This window comes from Haemorhous mexicanus, chromosome 7 (assembly GCF_027477595.1).
Source record: "Haemorhous mexicanus isolate bHaeMex1 chromosome 7, bHaeMex1.pri, whole genome shotgun sequence".
Taxonomy (NCBI): domain Eukaryota; kingdom Metazoa; phylum Chordata; class Aves; order Passeriformes; family Fringillidae; genus Haemorhous; species Haemorhous mexicanus.
In genome coordinates, this window is record NC_082347.1 from 3,271,176 (window position 1) to 3,297,205 (window position 26,030).

The 26,030-nt window shown below is 45.8% G+C and overlaps 1 protein-coding gene across 1 annotated transcript; it reads left to right on the forward strand.

Moving 5' to 3' along the window:
* The first annotated feature begins 212 nt into the window (after window positions 1-212).
* Window positions 213-22,716, forward strand: LOC132329643 (hexokinase HKDC1-like). Its single transcript, XM_059850880.1, has 18 exons — window positions 213-443; window positions 4,270-4,432; window positions 7,757-7,905; window positions 8,311-8,430; window positions 9,229-9,324; window positions 10,423-10,522; window positions 11,135-11,318; window positions 12,464-12,619; window positions 13,331-13,564; window positions 15,280-15,584; window positions 15,859-16,007; window positions 16,097-16,216; window positions 17,634-17,729; window positions 17,817-17,916; window positions 19,552-19,735; window positions 20,401-20,556; window positions 21,246-21,479; window positions 22,087-22,716. The coding sequence occupies exons 1-18, from the start codon at window positions 381-383 to the stop codon at window positions 22,229-22,231; spliced, it is 2,754 nt and encodes a 917-aa protein (XP_059706863.1). The 5' UTR covers window positions 213-380; the 3' UTR covers window positions 22,232-22,716.
* The last annotated feature ends 3,314 nt before the right edge of the window (window positions 22,717-26,030 follow it).

Consider the following 26,030-nt stretch of genomic DNA (forward strand, 5'->3'; position numbering starts at 1 on the left):
CAGGCTGCGTAGCAACTGCTTTGAGAAGTGGTAACAATTCCCAAGTGGGGCAGCAACAAAATCGATTTTTCTCCCCTTCAGCTTGGCAGCTCTCCAGGTGCCTGCTGTGGCACAATGAAGTGTGTGGCTGGGGAGGGAGGGACTTCGGGTTGGTGTCGGGGGGAGGTGTGATACAAAGAGGCAGAAGTTTAATCACTGACCCGATCACACTGGATGGATTTATTTCTGGACTCAATTTCCCAGGAACTCTGCTATCCCACACGGGGGAAAATGCCTCTGCTGAAGTTTCTCTAGCTCCAGTTTCGTGAATTAAGATCTGTCGCTTTGGAGTTACTCACAGCAGCTCTGTCTCTACTGACTCATCCATCTGCTTCCAGAAAATGTTTGCTGTCCACTTGCTAGCTTTCCATTTCACAAAGCTAAAAGAGGATCAAATAAAAAAGGTAAGTTGCAGCATTAGCTGGTTGCTATTTTAAGAACTGTGTTACCCAGCGACAGAGGGGACTGCAGTGAGTAATGCAGACCATATAATGGCATTATCCACTAAAACCATTCAGCCAAATGGGGTAGGAGGTGTTTAGACCTTAAACCACCTGGTGAGTGTGAAAATAGGTCTGCTTAGTGGTTTTCCTTGCACAGTTAGAAGTGCTCTCCTAGTAATGGATGAAATTCCCTTTGGTATGGGAAAGTGCTTAAGCTTGATCTGGCATGGTGTGGAAGAGCCCAGAGGACAGAAAGGATGGCTCTTGCACAGTCCCCTTGCAAGTGTATAGTGAATGATGGGATCTCTCAATCTGAGCAGGAATCAGGAGTCAGTCACGTAGCAGGGATAGGGAAAACCCCTGTGGTCTTTGGTCTGGGTCTGCTGAGATTCAGGAGACATTTCCAACTGGTGTTGGGGTTCCTGTGCCTCCTCTCTGGTTATCCAAAACTGGCTAATCACTCTGATGTTTACAGATGTGACCTTTAACTGCAGCTGGAAAAGCTCAAGATGGCTCAGATCTGGAGCTATCAGTACTGGGAGTGAGCTGCCTGATGGTTGCTCTTCCCTAATCTACTTTCATGCCATGCTGAAATGGCTTTTGGGGCTTATGTCCATCATGAGACCATGTGAGACCTGTGAGCTTCATGGGTCAGAGGTCCTCTGGTTTGTGGACGTGTCCCCTGCAGGTCCTCTGTATTCCTGGGCTCTTCATGGAGTGCTGGCAGGTGGCCATTGCTGCCAGGCTCCATCCTCTGGTTGTCCAGCCAGGGGCTGGAAAGGTGGGAGGTGGGGCTGTCTGTGGATGTGGTGGGAGATCCAAGGTCCTGGTGCTTGGATCTGCTTCCATCACTGAGCTCATCAGCAAAGGGAGCATCTCCAGGTTCTCCTGTCTGTGCCCAAAACATGGAGTGGCTTGCTCCAAGGAGGATTTCTTCCATTAATTCTGCTTTGGAGAGAGGCATTCTGAGAGAGGTACTGGTATCTTAACAACCAGATATCCCTGACTCAGTCATAGCTCTTTTATCCCTAGGATTTAATGTGATCAGAAAAAGGCCTTGCTGCCCCTCCCCTCTGTGAGGAGCTGATCTCTTATCTAGACAGAACTATTCCTTCATTCTTTTTACTAAGAAGGAGAAAGACCTTGTGGAGCAGTGCTTGTGTGTAGTGGGCTTTGCAGAGAAATACCAGCCTGCAGTTGAGTGAGGACAGTGAAGAAAGGGGAGCAGAGGAATTCTGGCAAACCCATTAAAAAAATCAAAGTCTTTCTGCAAGGTGCACACTAGCCCTTCCTGAAGGCAAGGAACCACATGCTCCTCAGACTTCTCTTATAGGTAGCCTAGGGAAGGCTGTCCAGAACAGAAAGAAGGAATGTCTTCCCACCTCTCCCTCCCCAGGCTTATTTGCTCTGTGGTGGCAAAACCAAGAGCCTGCCTGCCATGAAAAGAGTCCTGTTTCCATAAATGAGGCAAGGCACTCTTCCTGTGCCATGGGAGGGGGGCAAGCAGTTTGGTTTAGCACAGCCTGGCCATTCCTGTGGTCACAGGTAAATGGTTCTGAGAGCAGGGCCTTGCTCAGGCTGTAAATCAGGCTGGAGAGGCAGCAGGATTGCCTGGGCTCTGCCTTATCTGCTTCCTTGGAGAGGACTGTCTGCTCCTATGGTTGTAGGCAAACAGGGTGGGGAATGCAGTGTCTGTGGGCAGCAGGGAGCTAGTGCATGTTCTCTGCAAACAGACACGGTAATTTTTATGACTCTTGAGAGTTGTTTTCCTCACAGAGTTTCTGTCACGAGGCTGTTTGGGTCTGTGGCAGAGTGCACGAGTGCTGCATCTCTCCAGTCACTGTATTTTCTCCAAAAAGTCAGTATGGGGGCATAGGCTGAGATGATGGATCTACACAGTGGGGGAGCTTCAAAAAACCCTTGGAGGAAATCAAGTGCTTGCACAAACAAGGGCTAAAGACAAATTTGAATTTCAAGGCACAGCTGTATCCAAAGGCAGCTGCTGCTCTGGCACAATTGTATGTTGCAGTTTAGCACTTTCTCTGTGTGTGTTGAGTGCTGGAGTGACTTTCAGGATCCTGGCTCTTTCAGGTGGGTCATTGCTGACCATCAGTTGAAAATGGAACTGTGAATAGGTAATTAGTTTGTACCTCATTAAAGTAGGTGGCCAGTCCAAACTGCTGCAGAGACCAACTTATCTACAACCTGCATCACCCTCTGTTTAAACAATGCAGCCTTTTAAATGCAACCATATTGCTGGTGGGAATTGGTTTGTGTCCTTCCAGCCCTCCAGACCTCCCTATGTAAATGGCACTGATGAAATGCTCTGAACAGATGAAGCACCACAACAGCACAGCCCAAGGTGCAAGGGCTGAGTGTCTGTAGCAGCAAAGCACTGGCAGCTGTCCCACCTCTCTCCTCTGGCCCCAAGTCCTGCGTGCTGGGGCCCAGCAAACACCAAGGACCCTTCAGTGGACACCCAGCTACTTGGAGCACACAATTATTATGCCTGCATGATGTTCAAACAGCACCCAAGTCTGACTCCCCAGTGCAAAAGCTTCTGGATGTTGACAGATCCTTTTTTTTTTTCCCCTGGATTAATCCTTTGTTGTAGTTTCTAGGCCCCACTGCTTACAGCCCTGCAGGTGTGTGTCAGTCCCAGCAGCACGTGGTCCTTAAGGAAAAAACTTTCCCTTTGCCCTGATGAAGCTGTTCATAAACACTGATGAGCTTCCCTGCCACTTCATCTGAATGAGCTGCTTCATAGATACTTTTGAACTCTTTTCTATTCAACTGGCTTCTATTTTGATGTATTCTGTGAGTTACAGACCTTTAACAAAGGGTATTGATTGCACCCAAAAAATGTGTTTTAGATGTAATCCTAGAATCACAAGAGAATGGAGAGCAGAGCTGGGGTGAGAAAAAGGCTTTGAGTTCCAGCCTTGCATGCCACAAAGTTAATTGTCTGTGGAGTGAAGCAGTAGCTCAATAGATGTTTTTGGGTTGTGGCTGACACGCTTGGCTACTGATGGCATTTTCTGGACCTGCCTGAGAGAGGTCAAATTCTCACCAGATTGACATGCTTTGCAGTTCTAGTTCATTGCATCTCTAGCAGGAGAGGAGGGTGTGAAAACAGCTTGTCAGGGTCTCCAGCAAATCTCATGGCTTACATAGATTGTCAAGTTTACTGAGCCATCAGAAAAGATGGCCAACTTTTGGGCAGTAACTCACCAAGGCTGCATTAAACATTTCCAAACCAAAGTTTCTTTAGAAGAGTGAATGTCCTGATGATGACCTGGAGCACTGACAGTCATGAGAACTTTGGCACTGAGGTCGAAAACGTGTGGTGGTGTTTGAGGGTCCCCAGGATGAGGGAAGAGATGAGAATCTTGACTCCATGTTACAGAAGACTGATTTATTATTTTATGATATATTAAAAGAAAATGACATACTAAAATTATACTAAAAAATAGAAGAAGACATTTCATCAGAAGGCTAGAAAAGAATGAATTATAAAACCTGTGACTGACCAGAGAGTCTGACACAGCTGGACTGGGATTGGGCATTAAGGTAAAACAATTCACATGAGACCAATCAAAGATGCACCCCTGTCGGTAAACAACCTCCAAACCACATTCCAAGCAATCAGATAATTATTGTCTACATTTCTTTTCTGAGGCTTCTCAGGAGAAAAATCCTACTGAAAGGATTTTCATAAAGTATGTCAGTGACAGAAGATGAAGCGCAAGGAGCCCGCATGCCTGAGTGCCACCTTCCCTCTCTGCAGGTGGACAGGTTCCTGCACCAGCTGCGCCTCTCTGATGATGTCCTGCAGGATGTGACAGCTCGTTTCCAGGCTGAGATGCTGAAGGGGCTGGCCAGGGACACCAACCCCACGGCAGCAGTGAAAATGCTGCCCTCGTTCGTGCGCTCGCTGCCCGATGGCTCAGGTGAGTCCCTGCTCAGCACTGCTGCTTCTCAAGGTGAGCTGCTGCCAGCCCCCCAGCACAGCCCCCAGAGACAAGGGGCAGCCAGGGGCTCTGGGTTACTCACTGAGAAAGCACGTGTGTGTTCTGAGCCCGGGGGAGTGCTGGCAGAGTGGGTTTTCCCTTGCACCAGGTGGATTTTGACCTAGAGCTGCTCGTTTGGGCAAAGGACCTGGGAAGTGCTCAGGAGCAGCTTCTCCCATCTGCTCCAGCGCAGGCCTTGCTGCAGGAGCTGTGGCTGGACATGGCAAGGGCAGCCTCTAGAGCTCAGAGCCTGCAGTGCACGCTGCTGTGGCCGTGGGATGTGTGGCCTGGCCTTGGAGCTACAGGGAGGGCAGGATGCTGCAGTGAAACCCTCAAACTGCCCAGGGACGGCAGCATGGCATCCTCAGAGCTGGGATCCCCAAATTCTGCACTGCTTTTGCTAATTCCCCAAAAAAGTGATCCCTTCTGCCCCTTCCTTCCTTGCCTTCTCTGTTGGGAAAATTGCTCCTGGAGAGGGTCTACCAGGAACTGCTCTGCTTCTTCAGCTGAGGCTTGAACAAAGTGCAGCAGTGTCCTCTGGAAGGTTGGGACATGAGATAGGAACTACCAGCTCATCTTGTTTGAAGTAAGGACATCCAAAATAAAACTCCTCAGCTGGCTCCTGGCAGTGCAGCCTGAGAGAAAATGACATTTTTCCCAGGTTTAACCAAGTTAATTTGTTCAGGATTCTGTGTCTCACCAAGATCAGAACTCGGTGTAAACCAGCTGTGCAGAAAACTGAAATGTTAGCTTTGTACCTTTCCACATGACTTTATTCCCTCTGATGGAAATTTCCCTGCAATTAAATGAGGAATAACAGCTTTAATGGCATAAAAAAAAAGGTATTTGAAGGCAAGTTCCTTGAAATGAGTCATGTCTGGGAGAAATTATACACAAGCTGACTGGATGGAAGGGGGCACTCTTCCTTTGCTGCTAGCTTTGCCAGAGAGAAACAAGTACTTTTTTAACCCTTGCCATCTCAGTGTCAGTCACTGGTCCTGAGGTCTCACAGGTCTCTGATGCTGTTCTGGAACAGCAGGGAGCCCCTGAGGCCAGGACACCTGGAAAATTGCATGTAGTGTCATCAGCAAGAGCTGTTGTCCCCCAAGGCCACGGTTGGAAGGTGCTCTCCTGGTCTGTGTGGCCTTTCCTGTGTGCCAAGGACATGCTGCAGCTTCAAACTGGGCTGTATCCTATTGACACACTGCCCACTCTAAGTATCACATTGATTTTTCTGTTTTTGCCCTCTAGAAAAATCCTTGTTGGTTATTTTACTGCCAGACTGGTTAAAACTTGCAGTGGGTTTAAACAGCTCAGACTTGGATGATCTTCTCCTCCTTCTCTTCCTTCCTCCTCTTCTTCTTCTCTTCCTTCCTCCTCTTCTTCTTCTCTTCCTTCCTCCTCTTCTTCTCTTCCTTCCTCCTCTTCTTCTCTTCCTTCTCTTCCTTCTCTTCCTTCTCTTCCTTCTCTTCCTTCTCTTCCTTCTCTTCCTTCTCTTCCTTCTCTTCCTTCTCCTCCTTCTCCTCCTTCTCCTCCTTCTCCTCCTTCTCCTCCTTCTCTTCTCCTCCTTCTCCTCCTTCTCCTCCTTCTCCTCCTTCTCCTCCTTCTCCTCTTTCCTCTTCTTCCTCTTCTTCCTCTTCTTCCTCTTCTTCCTCTTCTTCCTCTTCTCCCCCTCCTCCTCCTTCTTCTTCTCCTCTTCTTTCTTCTTCTTCTATTTTTATCATATCTATTATTCATTCATTTATTTATTTATTTTTAACGTTGAGGTTTTGTTTTGGTGCCCTCAGTGTTGCTGACTGAAATGACTCACTTGGAGCATCTTTCACAGTTTAGGGATTAACAGTCTGACTAATGTCACAGTTTACTGAGTAACCCAATCTGCCTCCTCACCTTTGACAGCAGACCATGGTATTACAGGTAGAATTTTCTGCTTCCTTCCCTTTCAGGACCAGATTTAATCATGTTTGGACTGTGGAACAAAGATCTTGCAAGGCTAGGCACATACCACTGTGTTTTCCTTTTGGGAAGGGCCTTTTCCTGGGTGAGGGATAAACAAATTTTATGGTAGCAGTGAGGCCACGCTGTCCTTCCACCTGAGGTTTGCTGCTGGAGATGTGTGTGTCTGAGCAAGCCTGTGAAAGCAAATGGTACTTTCACAGAAACACCAAAAGACATTGGAAAAGGATTGTGTTGGATGACTTGGGGGGGCAAATTAGCTTTGCCCCACTTGGAACCTGACTTCTGCCCTAGAGCTGAGTCTTACATTGACATATGTCTGCAAGCCCTGCATCCTCTACTGGATTCAGGCAATGACCCCACATTCTGCTTGTGCCACGTTTCAGGTGATGGTTTTGCAGCCCCTGTGTGCTCTGGCTGGTTTGCAGCTGCTTTGGGCCTCTCTTGCTGCAAAGCTCATCCTTCTGCAGCTTGCAAATATGCTGCTGTGGAAGGAGAAGGGTGAGCAAACCCAAATAAAAATTGAATCAGCAATTACACAGCAGGCTGAAAGGAGAGACCTGAGAGCCTTGCTGAGGGTTTCCAGCTCTCATTCTCTCTGATGCTTCCAGGCCCACAGGATCAGGAGAGCTCTGGCTGTGGTGAGGGAGGGCTCTGGGCTGTGGCCATCAGCAAGAACCTTCTTGAGCCTTTGCTCTTTTTCTTTGTTGGGGTCAGGATTAAATGTGTCAGATGTTTATTAGTTCTTATTTATGTTACAGTTTTATAAACCCTGAGTTCTACAGCACTTCACTGTAATAAACTAAAAAATGCAGACCTATCTCTCTCTTTACAAGGCTTTTTAAGGATAAACTGTCTAATTAAGAAATGACACTTCAATTATTTTTACTTTTAACTTAATAACTAATTATCTGTGGCCCGCAATGTGGACTTTTTTATCTAATTACATAATACTTCTTAAACTTATGAAGAAGAAGAACTAGCTTCTGTTTTAAAACTTCTATCTTGTTTTATATCTATTCTTTCTTGTTTTATATATCTTACTATATTCTAAAGCTATAAACTCTAAGTTTTCTACTATGTGATATTACACACTTCTATTCAAACTACACACCAATGATTTCAGTTCTGTTTTTTACCTTTGGAAGTCTTCTCTATGCAGCCTTAGGTTAAATGAAGTGTTCTTTTGGGGGGGGGTCAGTGCTTGTCAGCACAAAAAGTCTCAAATTCTCAGGAGCCAGGGTTCCAGCAGCCCCTGAGCCACGCCTTGTGGCCGTCCCCAGTGATGGCTGTCCCCTTGTGTTGCAGAGGAGGGTGACTTCCTTGCTGTGGACCTGGGTGGCTCCCAGTTCCGTGCCCACCAGGTGAAGGTGTTTGGTGATGGGAAGCAGAGCAGCCAGCTGGAGAGCAAGTTCTACCCCACACCCAAGGAGGTCACCCAGGGGAGTGGAGCTGAGGTAGGGCACTGCTGCTGCTGTGCTGCTGCTGTTATATTTTCTGAAAAATCCTCTTTGCCAGGATTTCTTCTCCTGGGAAGATGAGAAGCCTCAGCTTCTCCATGTTTTGCTGCTCTAGAATGTGGTCTAGAGATTGTTTATCCAAACATGTGACTTGTTTTAACTTAATGACCAATCATCTGAGGAGTCAGTCACGAGCTTTCTTTATCATTCTTATTAAACCTTCTGATGTATCCTTTACATTCTTTTCTATAATATAATAACATAAAATAATAAATCAGCCTTCTGAGAACTTGGAGTCAGATTCTCATCTCTCCCCTCGTCCTAGAAACCCTCACAAACACCCCACTGTGCTGCTGCACCTGCCTGTGGGACACTGCCCAACTGTCCTCTCTTCTCGTGCAGCTCTTTGATTACATTGCTGACTGTCTGTCAGACTTCATGGAGACCAAAAACCTGAAGCAGAAGAAGTTGCCTCTTGGCTTTACCTTTTCTTTTCCATGCAAACAGACCAAACTGGATGAGGTAAGGTGCATAAGAAACGCTCTTGTCAAGCTGAGCTCCTTGCAGAGTCTGGAGAAGCTGTTGAGTGCAGGTGGTTTTAACTGGGGTCATGTTTGCATAGCTCTCTGAAGAAGGCATGGATGACTTTTAGTATTTAAGTAGACCTGGCTATCCTTCAGTAATTCATTTTTCATCTCCAGGCAGCATCATCTTTAAGCCAAAGCTGCTCTATTGCTCAGTCAGTACCCAATTCCACAGGAACCACGTGCCCCTGTGTTAACACTGTTAGAAATAGATGTGCACTTCTGTCACACATTTTTATTTTTTTAATCACTCTTAGTTGTTTTTTTTTTTATTTACAGTTGATTCTGAATAGGAAATACCTGTAGCTGAGCTGCTTGAGACACTTTTTAGGGAAACCAAGGGCTGGTTGCAATTATTTTGTGTTCTCTCATTCTAAGCCTCTCTCATTTCTAGGGGTCTGTGCTTTGGGCTCCCGTCCTGCAAATGCTTTTTGCTTAATGCTAGTAGACTGTGATCAGCACAGGAAAGCCACATGTGCCTTAAATGAAGCACAGGGAGACACATTTACAGAATTGGGACTTTATGACTGTACCTTTTTGGTTGTGTTGGTACAGACAGGCACCCCCAGGTAAGATGTGACTTGACTTATGTGTTGGTACTGACAGGCACCCCAAGGTAAGATGTTCTGCTCTGACTTATTTGGGCTGAGTTTTAACAATGGACTTGCCACACACTTCAGTCTTGACTGGCCTTGTGGTTTGTGTGCTTTTGGGTCACTGCACTGTTTCTTTTCAGGGGGTTCTCCTCGAGTGGACAAAGCACTTCAGGGTCCGAGGAGTCCAGGGCACAGACGTGGTCAGCTCCCTGCACAGGGCCCTCCAGAAGCACCAGGCAAGTCTTGGACCTGCAGGAGCTGAGCCAGAACACTCCTGGGAGTCCATCTCTTGATGTGTGGGTTCTTTTGAGAGCTGTCAGACATCCTTCAGGGATGGGCAGTAGCAAGTGCCCAGCATGCCTGCACATCTGGCAGACCTGAACCCCTCTCACAGCTGTAATTCAGACTGCCCTGGTAACACAAGGGCAGCTGCACCCTGAAGCCAGGCTGTGACAGCTCACCAGCAGCCCCTGAGCCATGCTTTGTGGCCATCCCCAGTGATGGTTGTCCCCTTGTGACTGTCCCAGCCCAAGGCAGCCTCTGGTGAAACTGCAGGGCGAGATATAAAGCACTCAATAATTTCACACACTGTGTTTCACAGCCTGGCTGGTGGCATGAGGGCTGGTAGGGGGACTCTGCCATCTCAGACTGGCACACCTAACCCCACCAGGGCTTGCCTGTCCCCTTCAGTCTGTAGGGTGGAGCCACTGATGGCAATTTTTAAGGTCAGCAGTTAGACATGATTAAATCTGCCCTTGAACTAGCCTACAGCCTTTGAATAACACTGTGTTTTAAAATTTTGGAAAGCCTTGCTTTTCATGTTTGGTGCTATTGGTAACACCAGCCAAGAAACACAAAGCATCTTTCCACATCTTGATGACTTCATGGCAAAGAGGAAACTGCACAATGGAAGGACTTTTCTTCTTGAGTGTGGTATTGCTGCCCAGCTGTGGCTGCATTTGTGTGTGTTTTCTGTCCCACTTGGTGGGCTCTGCTCAGGTGCAGAGGATGTTGTCCTTTCACACAGCCTGTAAGCACAGCATTACAACACCCACCCCAATAACGTGTCACATTTCTGGCAAATGAGGTGGGACTGGGGACAAACAAATCCTTCAAGCAAAGAGGCTGGTGAAACTCTTGAGAATTCATAGTTGTAACCTTACAGGGTTGTGGGAAGAGTGTTGTAAAAGGAAGTAGTGTCTTTCAAGCGAGGAGTTTTCCTGAATGAGGCCTTCAAAGTGCAACCAGGGAATATGTCTGCATGCTGGTGCTTTGTCACAGAGGAGGCTTTCTGAGCTTTTCTCCCTGTTAATCACTCATCTTTATGCTCTTAGGACATAGATGTTGATGTTTTGGCACTGGTCAATGACACGGTGGGAACCATGATGACTTGTGGATACGATGACCAGCGATGTGAAGTTGGACTCATAATTGGTAATTTTTTCTGTTCACCATGGAGAGTTTTTTTCCCCCTCTCATTTGTTGCATTACTACAAATCTGAAGTGGGAGGGAGTTTCACAATACAGAAAAGAGCAGAAAGAAAATGGAAAAAACAAGGGCTGGATTTTCAAGCCTGGCTGGCTTCTGTAAAGCAGCTGCTTTTATGCTGATCACATTGCCATCAAATACCACAGTCCCCATTTTGTCTGGGCTCAGCTGTGAGCAGCATACTAAACTTTTCTGCTGACTGTATAGAAAATTACTGTGTCTGTCCAGAGAAAGCTGAATTCCCCTCACGTCTGGCAGTTAGTACCAGCTAAGCTTTCCACAGTTTCTCCATTTCATGCACTATGATGTCTTTTATTAGGCATACAGAAGTACATTGGAAAGAGAAAAAAATGTTTTTGAACAAGTCAAACCTTAGAATAATTTCAGGTTTTTTTTCATTGACTGTGAAATGATGATTTCATGGCTGCAGGTGGCCTGTCTTAGCATCCTGTGCCACAGGGTTATGTGCTTGTGTTTCCTTCCAAGGACGTTATACTGACTTATTCCCAAACAAAAATCACACATGGAACAAACAGTGATTTATCCAATATCCCCAGGCACGGGCACCAACGCCTGCTACATGGAGGAGATGAGGCACATCAGCCTGGTGGAGGGGGACGAGGGCAGGATGTGCATTAACACCGAGTGGGGGGCCTTCGGGGACGACGGTGCTTTGGAGGATCTCCGCACCGAGTTCGATCGGGAGCTGGATCTGGGATCTCTCAACCCTGGAAAACAGCTGTGAGTGACTCCCTGTCTGAGCTCTGAGTGCTTTTCCAGTGTTTGCCCCTTTGGAACAGGAATTGTCTCAAGTGAAGCTGAGATGACTTGGTGCTGGTTCAGTGTAATCCAGATATTTCCCTTCTGGAGAGGGTGAATCCCTTTCACAGCTCCCTGCTGCAGGATGTTGCGTTGTGATTTCAGGGTTTACCTCAGAACCCCGGGTTCCTCCCGTGAAGATTCCCTCCCAGGTGTGTCAGCCACCTCTCCTTTCCCCACCCTGACCCCTGCCAAGTGCTGTCTGCCAGCCCTGGAATTCCAGAAGTGTGTGGGGTGATTGGCAGATTCAAAGGATGCCCTCTACCCCCGGGGGGCATTGGGCCATCCAGGTGTCCTTTGTCCCTTGAGACCTCCTGTCCTGTACCTGGCTGGTGGCTCCCTACCCCTTCCCTGCCCCTCCCCCCAGGTTAAAAGGAACAGCAACCATGCTGTCAGGGAGTTCTGTTGGAGCTGGTGCTGGGTTCAGAGGCTGTGGGCCAGAATAAAGCTCTGGATCCAAACCCTCCATCAGAACTGACTCCTTTCCTTCACCATCACCTGAAAGCTTCTCCACAGAGGGAAACCTGAGGAGCAGCCCCTCTTAAGGGAGGAGGCTCCATCCTGCCACCATCAGAGCTCCTGCACTCCTGGACTTGTCCCCACGTGCCCAGCTGCAGCACCCAGCCAGCCAAAAGTGTCTGTGGGGTGGAACACCACACACCCATGGCCAAAAGTGTCTGTGGGGTGAAACACCACACACCCATGGCCAAAAGTGTCTGTGGGGTGGAACACCATACAGCCATGGCCAAAAGTGTCTCTGGGGTGGAACACCACACAGCCATGGCCAAAAGTGTCTCTGGGGTGGAACACCACACAGCCATGGCCAAAAGTGTCTCTAGGGTGGAACACCACAGTGCTGCTATTTGGGTTCAGCACCAAGGGTTGAGGGACAAGCCAAGGCACGTCCTGTCCACAATATTGGTAAATTTCAATAGAACAAGCCAAGGGATTGCTGCTACAGCCTCCCATGTGGGGTTAAATCCAGGTGGTGGGTCTGCTATGATGCTGTGGGGGGCTGAAGAGAGGAGCTGGTGAACACCTGGAATCCTTCCTGTGCTCCATTCCAGGTTTGAGAAGATGATCAGCAGCCTGTATTTGGGGGAACTTGTGAGACTCATTCTCCTAAAAATGACAAAGGAAGGTCTGCTCTTCAATGGGAAAGTGTCAACAGCTCTGCTTACTAAGGGCAAGATTGAAATGAAACACGTGTCTGCAATGGAAAAGTAAGAACTTGTAATTCAGTAGCACGGCAGTGATAATGGAAGTGGAGTTAAAATCTGTGAGTGCTGGGAACAATCCTGAACTGTTCAGCATGATCTTGCTTTTGCCTAGGAGAAAAGTTGACTTTGCTGCAAGTGGGAATTGGTGTAAGATGGTTTTAGCAAAGTACCACAGTAGCAAGTGTGTTGGTGAACATCCCAGGTGCAGGTTGTTTTAATAACCTCCCTGGAGAGCTGAGTGGGGGGGATGACTGCTGCAGTTTTCAGCCTCTCTGATGTGGGAATACTGGGGCTGTGGAAATGTAGTACAGATTATAAATCAGCTAATGGATGACTGCATGGAAAACTGGGATTCTGGTGTTTTGAAGAGGGATCCTGGTCTTCACTGTGACTCAAGAGATTATTTTCTCTGTTGGATTGAGTAAAGCTGTATATCTGTTCTTGTGCTCTCTTTCTTTGGACTGTTTTATCCTGTTCTCTTCTTGACTAGCTGATTGGTGTCACCAAATGCTGAACCCCAGGACGTTCAGCACTGAACTCTCTCCCCTGGGTACTTCTGGGAAGGCAGTGGCAAACACATTGCTGGTTTATGGGAACCCATAATGATGCTGTCTGACAGGTTGTGTCGTGGTCTCCTCTCATTTCTTTTTGAGCCAAGGTATTGATTTGTAAGTTTTTGCATTCGGTGATGTATTCTTTTGTTTTTGGGGTTAGGTACAAGGAAGGCCTGAGCAACACAAGAGAGATCCTTGCAGAGCTGAACCTGTTTCCCTCTGAGGAGGACTGTGTTGCTGTTCAGCACGTCTGCACCATCGTTTCCTTCCGCTCGGCCAACCTCTGCGCCGCCGCCCTGGCTGCCATCCTGACCCGCCTCAGGGAGAACAAAAAGCTGCTGAGGATGAGAACCACTGTTGGGATTGATGGGGGGCTCTACAAAACCCACCCCAAGTGAGTAGCAAAGAGGATTTGATGATTGCCAAGAGCCTCCATCTCCTCGTGTGTGTGGCTTTTCAGAGAACTGCCGGTTTTGCTTCAGCTTTGGGGTGAGGTCTGACTGGCTTTGGCAGTGCAAAGCTGTCCCAGGAGCTTTAGAATTTGGAGTGGGGCTGGAGCTGGGGGTGCTCAGCCTGGACAAAAGGAGACTCAGGGGTGACCTTATCACTCTCTACAACTCCATGAAGGGTGGTTGCAGTCAGCTGGGGCTGGGCTCTTTCTCCAGGCAGCACTGGCAGAACAAGAGGACACAGTCTCAAGCTACACCAAGGGAATTATAGGTTGGATATTAGGAAAAGAGTGACAAAGTTCTGGAATGGCCTGCCCAGGGAGGTGGTGGAGGCACCATCCCTGGATGTGTTTAAAAAACAGACTGGATGTGGCACTGGGTGCCAGGGTTGAGTTGAGGTGTTGGGGCTGGGTTGGACTCAGTGATCTTGGAGGTCCCTTCCAACCCAGTGATTCTGTGAGGAACATGACACCTGGAATAATGGTGTTGGAGGAAATGCAGCTGATTTCTCAAGTGACTCCTGGGCCCCTAGGACACTTGCAGTTCACTGTGGTTTTTTTCTTTTCTTTCTTTCTTTCTTTCTCCCTCCACTACTTCCCTGTTTTTCAACCTGTGCTTTCCCAAACCGGAAACCTCCTCCAGCCATTCCCCCAAACTGGTTGGAGGCCTGATTGCAGCTGGAGATGAAGTAATGTGATTTCAGGGTTTGCCTCAGAACCCCGGGTTCCTCCCGTGAAGATTCCCTCCCAGGTGTGTCAGTCACCTCTCCTTTCCCCACCCTGACCCCTGACAAGCACTGTCTGTCAATCCTGGAATTCCAGAGGGGCATGGAGTGATTGGCAGATTCAAAGGATGCCCTCTACCCCCGGGGCACATTGGGCCATCCAGGTGTCCTTTGTCCCTTGAGATCTCCTCTCCTGTACCTGGCTGGTGGCTCCCTACCCCTTCCCTGCCCTCTCCCTGGGTTAAAAGGAACAGCAACCATGCTGTCAGGGAGTTCTGCTGGAGCTGGGGCTGGGTTCAGAGGCTGTGGGCCAGAATAAAGCTCTGATCCAAACCCTCCATCAGAACCGACTCCTTTCCTTCACCATCACCTGAAAGCTTCTCCACAGAGGGAAACCTGAGGAGCAGCCCCTCTTAAGGGAGGAGGCTCCATCCTGCCACCATCAGAGCTCCTGCAGGCCTGGACTTGTCCCCACGTGCCCAGCTGCAGCACCCAGCCAGCCAAAAGTGTCCCTGGGGTGAAACACCACACAGCCATGGCCAAAAGTGTCTGTGGGGTGAAACACCACAGAGCCATGGCCAAAAGTGTCTGTGGGGTGGAACACCACAGTGCCATGGCCAAAAGTGTCTGTGGGGTGGAACACCACACACCCCTGGCCAAAAGTGTCTGTGGGCTGAAACACCACACAGCCATGGCCAAAAGTGTCTCTGGGGTGGAACACCACACACCCATGGCCAAAAGTGTCTGTGGGGTGGAACACCACACAGCCATGGCCAAAAGTGTCTGTGGGGTGGAACACCACAGTGCCTCTGTTTGGTCCAACGCAAGACCAGTCAAGCCAAGGCACGTCCCGCACACAATATTGGTGTCCCCAACAGCAAACCATGCCCCGAAGCCCTGTGGGAGCCTCAGGGAGGAACTCTGTGTCCCTGCCAGGTACGCCAAGCGCCTGCACAAGGTGGTGAGGAGGCTGGTGCCCACGTGTGACGTGCGGTTCCTGCTGTCGCCGAGCGGCAGCGGCCGCGGGGCCGCCGTGGTGACGGCGGTGGCACGCAGGCTGGCCAGCCAGCGCCGGCGCCTCGACGCCACCCTGGCTCCCTTCCTGCTGCCCCCCAGCACCCTGCAGGAGGTGAGGGACAGCATGAGGGCTGAGCTGGAGTATGGGCTGAAGAGGGAGACGCAAGCCCAGGCCACGGTGAAGATGCTGCCCACGTACGTGTGCGGGACGCCCGATGGAACGGGTGAGGTTGGCTCTGAGCGCCTGCGGGGGTCAGGAAAGCTGAGTGTCTGTTTTTGGTGGGAGGGGGTATCTAATTAAACTGGCACAAGCCAGGGGGATTTATGTTGTCAAACTGGTGCTTCCTGCTGTGTTATCTGTTATCTTCAGCCCCATGCTAGCAGGCTTGATGGGATAAATGCCATGGGGAGCAGAGTGCTATTATCATCAGTATGTTGTTCTGACTGGCAAACGTGCTAGTAGAAGCACCAAAATGAAATACCTTTCTTCTCCTTCAGAAAAAGGAAAGTTCCTTGCCCTTGACCTTGGTGGCACAAATTTCAGGGTTCTGCTGGTGAAAATCAAAAGCGGGAGAAGAAGATCAGTGCAAATGTATAACAAAATCTTTGCCATTCCTTTGGAGATCATGCAAGGGACAGGAGAAGAGGTAATCTGAAATGAATGTTTCACTGATCCAGCCAAGCCCCATTATATGGGATTAAAGATGAGATTTTTATGCTTCTTCTTTCCTTCCAGCTCTTTGACCACATTGTCCAGTGCATAGCAGACTTTCTGGAGTATATGGGGATTAAAGGTGCTCGGCTTCCTCTGGGCTTCACCTTCTCCTTCCCCTGCAGGCAAGCCAGCATTGACAAGGTGAGAGCTGCAGCACAGGAGGGTCAGATGGCAGCTGCTTGGTAAATTACATCATTTTGGGCAAGGCTGACTTGTTGGTCTGGAGAATGTATTACTTTACTTTGCAAATCAGTTGTGTTTCATGAGAAAGTTATCACCCCCTGTTATCCACCTGCCCTCCTATGGGAGGCAGAACTTTCACTTCTTCTAAGTGGTGGACACGAACTTGTTTTTGTTCTATGAAGATTAAGCCCCCATGACAGCATATTTTTAATTAAGTGCATATTTTTAATAACCCAGGAACCTCCTTTTGCTGCCTTAACTCTTCAATGGCAAGAGATAACAAATGGCTCCTTCTGCTTGCTCAGCTACAGTCCCAGGTTGTTTTCCAAGCTCTCTGACTGTGTAACTTCTGCACCACATTAGCTTTTTGCTGAGTGTCAGTGGAGAGACCTGAACTTGCTTGTTCAGCTTGGAAGTGTTGGCTCTTTGACAGATATCATATCTTTTATCTTATCTGAAAAGATTTATGGATTTCCAAGAGGGGCAGGGGATGTTGTGCTGCTTAGTTCTAGTCAAATATGTCAGATATTGGGGAAATGAGAGACTGCTATTTTATTGAATGTTTTTATGTCCTGGTGGGGTTCACAATAGCTTCTAAACCTGGAAGTTAGTCTGCTCTGTCTCAATTTTCAGCTCACTGTTGAGAGGATAGCAATAGGACTTGGCCTCTTGTGGAAACATGAATTCACATGCCTTCAAAACCCACAGCTTAGCATTTAGGTCTTGACAGATGATTGGGGAGCAAATGCCACAGTATTGATGGCAAACTGAGTGAGACACATCTGTGTCCCATAATATTTTGCTCTGTGTGTTTTGTCTTCTACTGCTGCTAGAACTTGAGGGTGTTTCTTAATATCAGCTTTTTCTCCCAGTTTTCTTCTTTTTCTTTTTTTAATTTGGACAGTCAGTCCAGAGCCAGTTAGGAAGTGTAAAGCTAATTACTTCATGTAACCTGGAAATCAACCTCTGTCAGGCCAGGTTGTTGTCTGAAAAGAAACAAATTGGTGTTGCCTGGAGTTGTGGGATCATACCAAATGTCCTTCAGGAAACGACCCAAAATTAACAGTAGATTCATTAATGTTTGATGGGTGTTTGATGGTTTATGACAAAAGCATTTTCCAAATGAGATTTAGAAGGTACTGAGTGCAGTGCCTTGACAAAAAGCTGAGAAAACTTGGAGCCACTGCCATCAGGAGTTGAGCAACAAGGGTACACGAGCACAGCCTGCACTAGACAGGCACAGTAACCTGTCCAGGGAAATATGTTATCTGGGAAAAAAAAAAGCCTTGGGGTGGGAGGCAGGAAACAGCTGATGCTTGCAATGTACAGTCTGCTCTTTGTCTTCACTCATGGCTTTCTTTCTCTTCTGTTTCAGGGAACACTTGTGGGATGGACAAAAGGATTCAAGGCAACAGACTGTGAGGGGGAAGATGTTGTTGATATGCTAAGGGAGGCTATCAGGAGAAGAAATGTGAGCTGGTTTTTTTTCTGCTCACTTTGGTGTATTTAATGCACCCTCGCTCTGGCATTCCACTGCTGATGGTGGCTTGTGTTCTAGGAGTTTGACTTGGACATTGTGGCAGTGGTGAATGACACTGTTGGGACCATGATGACTTGTGGCTACGAGGATCCAAACTGTGAGATTGGCCTTATTGCAGGTACAGTGGTGGTCAAGTGGCCTCTGTGAGAAGGAAGCACCTCTGTAGAGCTGGGCTTTGGCATCTGTAAACCAGCACCTTTTATTTCAGTTTGATATATTAGTACATATATATTTAAATATTAGTGTATACATATTGATAAATTAGTATATATATTGATAAATTAGTATATATTCACATATTAGTATATATATTGATATATTAGTACATATATATTTATATATTAGTGTATACATATTGATAAATTGGTATATATATGGATATATTAGTATATATATTGATATATTAGTATATATATATTTATATATTAGTGTATATATATTGATATATTAGTATATATATTGATAAATTAGTATATATTAATATATTAGTATCTATATTGATATATTAGTACAGATATATTTATATATTAGTGTATACATATTGATAAATTAGTATATATATTGATAAATTAGTATATATTAATATATTAGTATCTATATTGATATATTAGTATATATATTGATAAATTAGTATATATTCACATATTAGTATATATATTGATATATTAGTACATATATATTTATATATTAGTGTATACATATTGATAAATTAGTATATATATTGATAAATTAGTATATATTCATATATTAGTATATATATTGATATATTAGTACATATATATTTATATATTAGTGTATACATATTGATAAATTAGTATATATATTGATAAATTAGTATATATTCATATATTAGTATATATATTGATATATTAGTACATATATATTTATATATTAGTGTATACATATTGATAAATTAGTATGTATATTGATAAATTAGTATATATTCATATATTAGTATATATATATTGATATATTAGTATATATATTGATAAATTAGTATATATTGATATATTAGTATATATATTGATATATTAGTATATATATTGATATATTAGTATATATATATTGATATATTAGTATATATATTGATATATTAGTATATATATATTGATATATTAGTATACATATTGATAAATTAGTATATATATTGATATATTAGTATATATATTGATATATTGGTATATATGTATTGATATATTGGTATATATGTATTGATATATTAGTATATATATATTGATATATTGGTATATATGTATTGATATATTAGTATATATATATTGATATATTGGTATATATGTATTGATATATTAGTTGCTTGGGGTTCTTGGCAGATTGGTGTGGTGTTCAGCAGGAAACTTAACACCATCTGTAGCAGATATGTTCCTGAACCTGTTGGACTTTTGATCAAATCTCTGATGGTGCCCAACAAGTGTATGCAGGGTAAAAGAATACAAGCAGATAGATCATGAATTCTTGTTTTGGCAAGTTACTGTGCAGGCAGGTCATGGGCCATGGAGCAAGCAAATGTTTTAAAGAATCTGAATGAATTCTTGTTGGGCTTTTTAGATGATTCCCCCAATAGGTTCCTCCAGGTTTTGATCCAGAAATATGTCTAAGCATAGAATCAGAGAATGGCCTGGAAATTTGAGATGTGGCAAAGAGAACTTTAAGATGAGCACTGCAATCATCTTCCATAAGTTTTTGGTGCTGCTTCACTTTTCCAGCTGGAGTCTTGTCATTTCTTTCCTTCTAGGAACAGGCACCAATGTTTGCTACATGGAGGACATGAAAAACATAGAAATAGTGGAAGGGAATGAAGGAAAAATGTGCATTAATACAGAATGGGGAGCATTTGGTGACAATGGCTGCATTGACCACATCAGGACAAAATATGACAGAGAAGTAGATGAAGGCTCCCTAAACCCAGGGAAACAGAGGTAAAGGTGGTGGTCCTAATGCCAAGAGCCTGATGAAGTCAGTCTTCGAGAGCCACTGGCTGCTTTTTAAAATGTGCTTAATGAATGAATAATCAGAAAGGAAATTTTAATATTGCAGTTTTTTTTGTTGCTTGGTAAGTAACCTAGATATCAAAAAAAAAAAAAAAAAAAAAAAAAAAAGAGGAAAAATCAAAGACATACATTGTTGCCACAGCACTATTTTCATCTTAAAACATTACCAAACCATGCAGCTTTTAAGATTTCCCTGCCAAGTCTAGGTTATGCTTTGTTCCTCATTTTAAGGTGATTTCCAAACTCAAGCCTGTTGGGTAAAGGCAGTATTGATTAGATGTGACTCACTGGTGAGTTATTTCGGGGACAGGGAGGAGTTTCTCTTCAGTGTGGACTCTTTAACACTACATTCTGTTTAATATTGCAAGGGTTTTTTTCTACTTCTGTTACCATTTGGCATAGGTAAATAGGTTGTAATTAATGTTTGCACTCGAAGTCACAGATTTTTGATGATTGAAAAATGGAGTTTCATGGCTATTGCTCTGCAAGCTTGGACTGCTTTTTTTTGAGTTCACAGGGCATGTACATTCTACTCATGCTAAACAGAGCCATCTCTTTAAATGAACATTTTTATTCCTCTTTTGACCCAACAGGTATGAAAAAATGACCAGTGGAATGTACCTAGGTGAAATAGTAAGGCAAATTTTGATTGACTTAACAAAACAGGGGCTGCTGTTCAGAGGACACATTTCAGAATCACTCAGGAAAAGAGGAATATTTGAAACAAAGTTCCTGTCTCAGATTGAGAGGTAAAGTTGTTAGATTTACGTGGTTTAAATCCTTAAAGTCTTCTGGGACACCTAGAAACAGTCTTTTGCAAGTGTGTGGAGCCCTTTCCTTCAAGAAGTGAATTAAGTCAGTTCCAGTTTTCTTCTTTGTGCATCCTCAACCTCCAGAATAAAAGTTAAAAATAAGAAACTGGGGAAGTTACAGAATTATTGTTGTAATTTTATGAATAATCATTTCCTGTCCACACAACTGGGTTACCTGGGATGCCTTAGCCATCAGGCTAAGTGTTTCTTGTGGGACTTAAAACAGCACTTATTTAAGAGAGGAAGAAGTCAGTGATACACGAATTTGTGCATACCTCTATATCTGTGCATGATTGCAATGATCCCTAGGCTATTTGAAACCCTTTCTGCTGTGGAAAGCCTCAAAAGGAGGGTCTCAGGAAGGAAACAGTCCTGTGGCTGATCTGGGTCTGCTCCCTCATGGCTTTGGGGGGCAGGTGGATGATCACTGCTCGTGCCTTCTGGAGCAGAAGGCATGGCAGGAGCAGCCTTTGCCTGACACGCCAAAGAGCATGGCAGGAGCAGCTTTTCCATCTAAATTCAGACAGAAACCAGCCTTGAGAGAGAACTGGGGAGAGGTAGAGCTGAGCTGGTGCCGTTTCCTTGGGGCCAGCCCTGTCCCTGACTGCTGCCTGTGCTCCCTGCAGTGACCGGCTGGCCCTGCTGCAGGTGCGGCGCGTCCTGCGGCAGCTGGGGCTGGACAGCACCTGCGAGGACAGCATCACCGTCAAGGAGGTGTGTGCAGCTGTGTCCACCAGGGCTGCCCGGCTCTGTGGGGCAGGGCTGGCTGCTGTGGTGGAGAAGAAGAGGCAGAACCGAGGTGTGGAGCGCTTGCAGATCACGGTGGGGGTGGATGGGACGCTGTACAAGCTCCACCCGCAGTGAGTACCGCGGGGCCGCTTCCCTTCGCTGTTTGCCTGCTGGCTCTGGGAGAACGTGCCTGTGCCAGCTTCCTGCTGAGAGGATTAAAAACCTGAGAGGGGGAAAGGATCTAATGCATTTCACTGCATTTTGTCATTTCCCTTTCCTAGCCTTAGCATCAAAAATTGTAAAGTCACTCCAGTTACCACTGGGAAGCTCTTTTCTCTGGGATGTTGAGTGAACCTAATACTTATTTTTCCAGTGTTTTGGTAGATTTCTACAATATCTGAGTCTCCCAGATGGAAAGCTGTCTTGATTGTTTGGAGCTGGGTCAGTATTCTGTGAGCAAGGCCTAGAATCAGATGCATTAGCTTTTGAGTTGGGAGAAGGGAACCTCCTTCATGATCTCTGAAGATGTGGGCAGTGTGTGGCATCAAGCTGAACAAAAGTCAAGTGGAGAAATAAAAATTGCAAATTTATGTACACAATCAGATTGTATCTTTCATGAACAGGAGAAAAAGCAAAAGAAAGCAATGGTTGAGGTTTCTTGCTTGTAGGGGAATACAAAGTTCTCAGATCAGAAAGCAGCTGCTGAAATGTTCTGTTCTTCTCTCCCTTCCCTTTCAGTTTTTCTAGGATCCTGCAGGAAACAGTGAAGGAGCTGGCCCCTCAGTGTGATGTGACTTTCATGCTTTCTGAAGATGGAAGTGGGAAGGGAGCTGCCCTCATTACTGCAGTTGCAAAAAGATTGCACAATGTTGGACAGAAGTAAAATGAGAGGTCAAGTAACTTCAGCCCTGCCTGGTGTGGGCAGCAGGGGTTTGCTGGGGGTGATTCCAGATAGCTTTTCCAACACCAGCACACAGGTAGCTTTTTTGGGGGGGGAGCAGCTGGTTTTGACCAACCAGGATTGTGGATTTTTATCCTTTGGTAACTTGGGTTAGGTGTTTCTGCTCCCCACTGGAATTATGTCTCGGCATGCCACAGCCTACTCAGTTCTGTACTTCCTGCAGTGCATCTCCAATGCACGTGGGAGAGTGAAAACAAAACAAAATCAACCCAAATGTGTAGTTTTACAACATCTCAATTAAGCTACTGCACCACAACTGAGTTTATCACCAGTTTCTTAGGATTTTGTGTTTAGTTTTCTCTTGCCCTGGCTCGAAGAATATTGAGATTCTGATGTTGCATCTTATCTAGTGGACATCTTTGTTCAATGCTTCACAGGTTTTACAATAAATTTGCAGGTGAAATAAATGAATGGACTGTGGTCAGTGATGCTCCCCCTGCTGCTGCACTGATTGCAAGTGTAATGCAATACTTCCCTGAGGACAGGGAAGTATGTTTAATAGGTTTAAGAGATGAATGTAAAGGAAAAAAATGTGATTCCACAGAATATCAGTGTGTGTCAAAATATGTCAGGGCATCTGAGTCACATAAAGCTCAACCAGTGGAAACAGAGAATGTAGAAGGAGCCACAGAGTCTGCAATGTCTGTGTCAGGGCTACACAGAGGGTATCAAACAGGCCCCCAAAATAGTGTGTGGAGGGAAAAAAAAAATCACCTAAATTTCTGAAAGTCTCCTCTTTGTTTTCCCTCTGTTATCTTCTTGCATGTTCCTGAGAGAATTGTTTCCATTTGGTGCAAAGGAAGTTTATCCTTGCTTTTCATTTTCTGTTGCCTGCTGCTCTGCCTGTTTGTAAATAAATCTGTGCTGTTGTGAGCCTTTGCTTCTCTGTCCAGTGCACCTTCTGAGCTGTGGGAAGAACATGCAGGCAAGTGGGAGCTTTCTTAAAACCTAAACCTTTAAACCTAAACCCTCCTTTAAATCTAAATGTGCTTGTGTACTTCAGTGATTGTGAAGGGGGTTTGTGGGTAGAGCTCATGGCCTTGTGTGACCAAGTGTCCCTGACCTGATTCAGCCAGAACAAACCAAACCAAAACTATAACATGGTACAGAGAAGCTGCAGATCTGTGTCCTGCCTGTTCTCTCTGCTCAGGTATTCCTGCAGACCTTTTAATCCTCTCTTTGTGGGTATTTGCTTCCTTGTGACAGCAGTTATCCCTCCTTTGCTTCCTTGTGGGCTGGCAGCAGAAAGTGGGGCCAAGAAATGTGCTTTGAGCCTGGTTAGGTCAAAAGTGACTGTGGTGCAGGGGGACGAGCAGTTGGGTTTATGTAATGATCTGGAACAAGGCTGCTGCTGGGTTTAAATTTAGCAATCCCAAATTCAAAATTGGAAGCTACAGGCTTCTGCTGTTTTGTAGTTTTTAACAAAACCAAAATCTGTCAACAGCTCTGTGTCTGTGTTGGAGTTACTGGAGGGGTAGAAGATACTTGCAAATAATTCTTCTGAAGGAATTCCTCATAGTGCTGAGCTCACTGTACCAAGTTGTGAACTCCTATTACATTTAATGCTTTTCTCCTTTTGTCAAGAAACTTAGTATTTTACTTTTTTTTTATATTTCAGAATCCACAGAGCTGCAGAAACCAAAGCTTCCTATGTAGTAAGGGCAGTTATTTGGAGTGGAAGTTTGTTGCTGGTGATGGTAAATTTGGAGGGGCTGGGTGTAGAATTAAAAATATATCAGCTATTGAGTTTATATGAGGCACAGAATAGCTCTTCTGGGCTGTTTTAGGCCCCAAAGGAGGAACAGGTATTTTGGCACCCAAAATCCGGCACTGTCTGTGTGGTTTTGGGCCTTTTTGGGGGAGTGGATTCTGCAAAAGGTCACCTGTGAATGAAATATGTCCCTGTACATCTGAAATGAGGTGATGCAGACTTTTACCCCAGGATGCAGAATACATTTTGTATTTTATTCTAAAGCCTGTTCTGCAAATCAGTAACAAAACAAGGCAACATCCTAACATTTAGAAAGACATCCTGTCTTGCTTTGATTTTTCTTTTTAGTCTTTTTGGGAAATAAAATGCACAATTTCAGTTTACACCTCAGCTGCAGTTATTCCTTCTCCTGCAGTAGATTAGGCCCACACAAGAATATTTTTTTGCATGTGCAGTTTTTTTTTTTTCCCCAGTGAGTCTGTGGGATCTGACCACAAGGACCTGAAGCTGCTCCCAAAGTGCTCAGCAGCTCTTGCTGAGCTCCCTGAGGCCCAGCCTTGGTGCTCCTGCCTTTGCTGTGGGCAGCTCCCACACACATCTGGCCCCATGCACATCTGGGCAGGGAGATGGCAGCTGAGCTGGGATGGAGACAACGAGCAAAGCTTGACTGGGCAGCCCTGGAGAAGGGCAGGATTGGCCACTGTGGGATTTTAGAAGGGATACAACCTTCACTCATGTCTTGGTTTGAACAGACAGGTGTCTGCTAAGGAATGCAGGAGCCTCCCTTGAAATGGAAAATGTAAATACCTTCCTTCTGAATTGTTATAATCTTAAAATTAAGGGGTGCTCAGGCAAAGATATGGGAGTAGGAATAACAGTTCTTTAGTAGGGAAATTAAAAATATAAATGCAATAGTAAATGTAATACAAGTGTAATAGCAAAACAAACACTGCCAGAGACAGAGCAGGAGCTGAGCCCCTGAGTGTCAGGGTGGTGGCACAGTCCCATCCCAGGGGGGCTCAGGGTGGTGGCACAGCCCCATCCCAGGGGGGCTCAGGGTGGTGGCACAGCCCCATCCCAGGGGGGCTCAGGGTGGTGGCACAGTCCCATCCCAGGGGGGCTCAGCCCTCCTGCAGTGCCAGCTGTGGTTCTGCTGGAGCAGGGATCCTGCACAAGGGGGGAGTTTTCCTCTGGAGATGGGCCTGCTCTCCCTCTGGGAATGCAGGGCGAGAGAAAGCTGCTCCTCTGGGAATGCAGTGGGCAAAGGCTGCTGGGGTGTTCCAAACCTCAGATTGTAGCCAGGTAGGAATGCTTGGCTCCTCCCCTGGGCAAAGCATCTCCCAATGGGATGGTGGAACTTGATCAGCCGTGCAGGGACACTCACTGGCCATGGACAGAAGATAATTAATAATTAATGGCCCATGGACTGCAGAGATCTCCTGGAGGGAGGGTTGGCTGTGGGAGAGATAAAGCAAACTGCCCCATGAGCAGAGAGAACTGCCCCAGCTCTGACAGATGGGGATAGAACACACACCTCCAGCCACACCTTCCAACCTGAGACAACTCCTGGTGTCACAGACATCCCATAACCACACAATGCTTTGGCTTTCTCCAACCCAGAACATTCTCCAGCTGTGTGAGGATGCAGTAGCAAGTTCCTGGTGATGTCAGCACGTGGAAGCTCAGCATCTGGGGCAAACTTGCAGTCTCCCTTGCACAGATATTGAACTGCTCAGCACAACACTTCTCTGCCATCTGTCCCATCATGTGGGGTGATTCAGCTTCAAGCCCTGGCTCACAATAAAAGCATTAAATTATCAAATGTAACACAGCATATCCTGGGCTGAAGAGGATGTGCTGCAGTCCATCACATGACATTTTTAGCCAATATTAAATAAAATGGGATTGTTCTGGTTTCACATCTTAGATTTTTGTTCTTCTGCTTTTACTTTTCTACTGCTTCCTGGATAGCTTTGTGATGCTTCATTTCCACCTGCCTTCCCTCCAGTT

Bases quoted from the DNA above. Each gene is read 5' to 3' on its own strand.
- LOC132329643 (XM_059850880.1), top strand. From the start codon at position 381: ATGTTTGCTGTCCACTTGCTAGCTTTCCATTTCACAAAGCTAAAAGAG. The intron at 444-4,269 runs GTAAGTTGCAGC...CCCTCTCTGCAG, and splicing joins AAGAGGATCAAATAAAAAAG to GTGGACAGGTTCCTGCACCA. The intron at 21,480-22,086 runs GTGAGTACCGCG...CTTCCCTTTCAG, and splicing joins CTGTACAAGCTCCACCCGCA to TTTTTCTAGGATCCTGCAGG.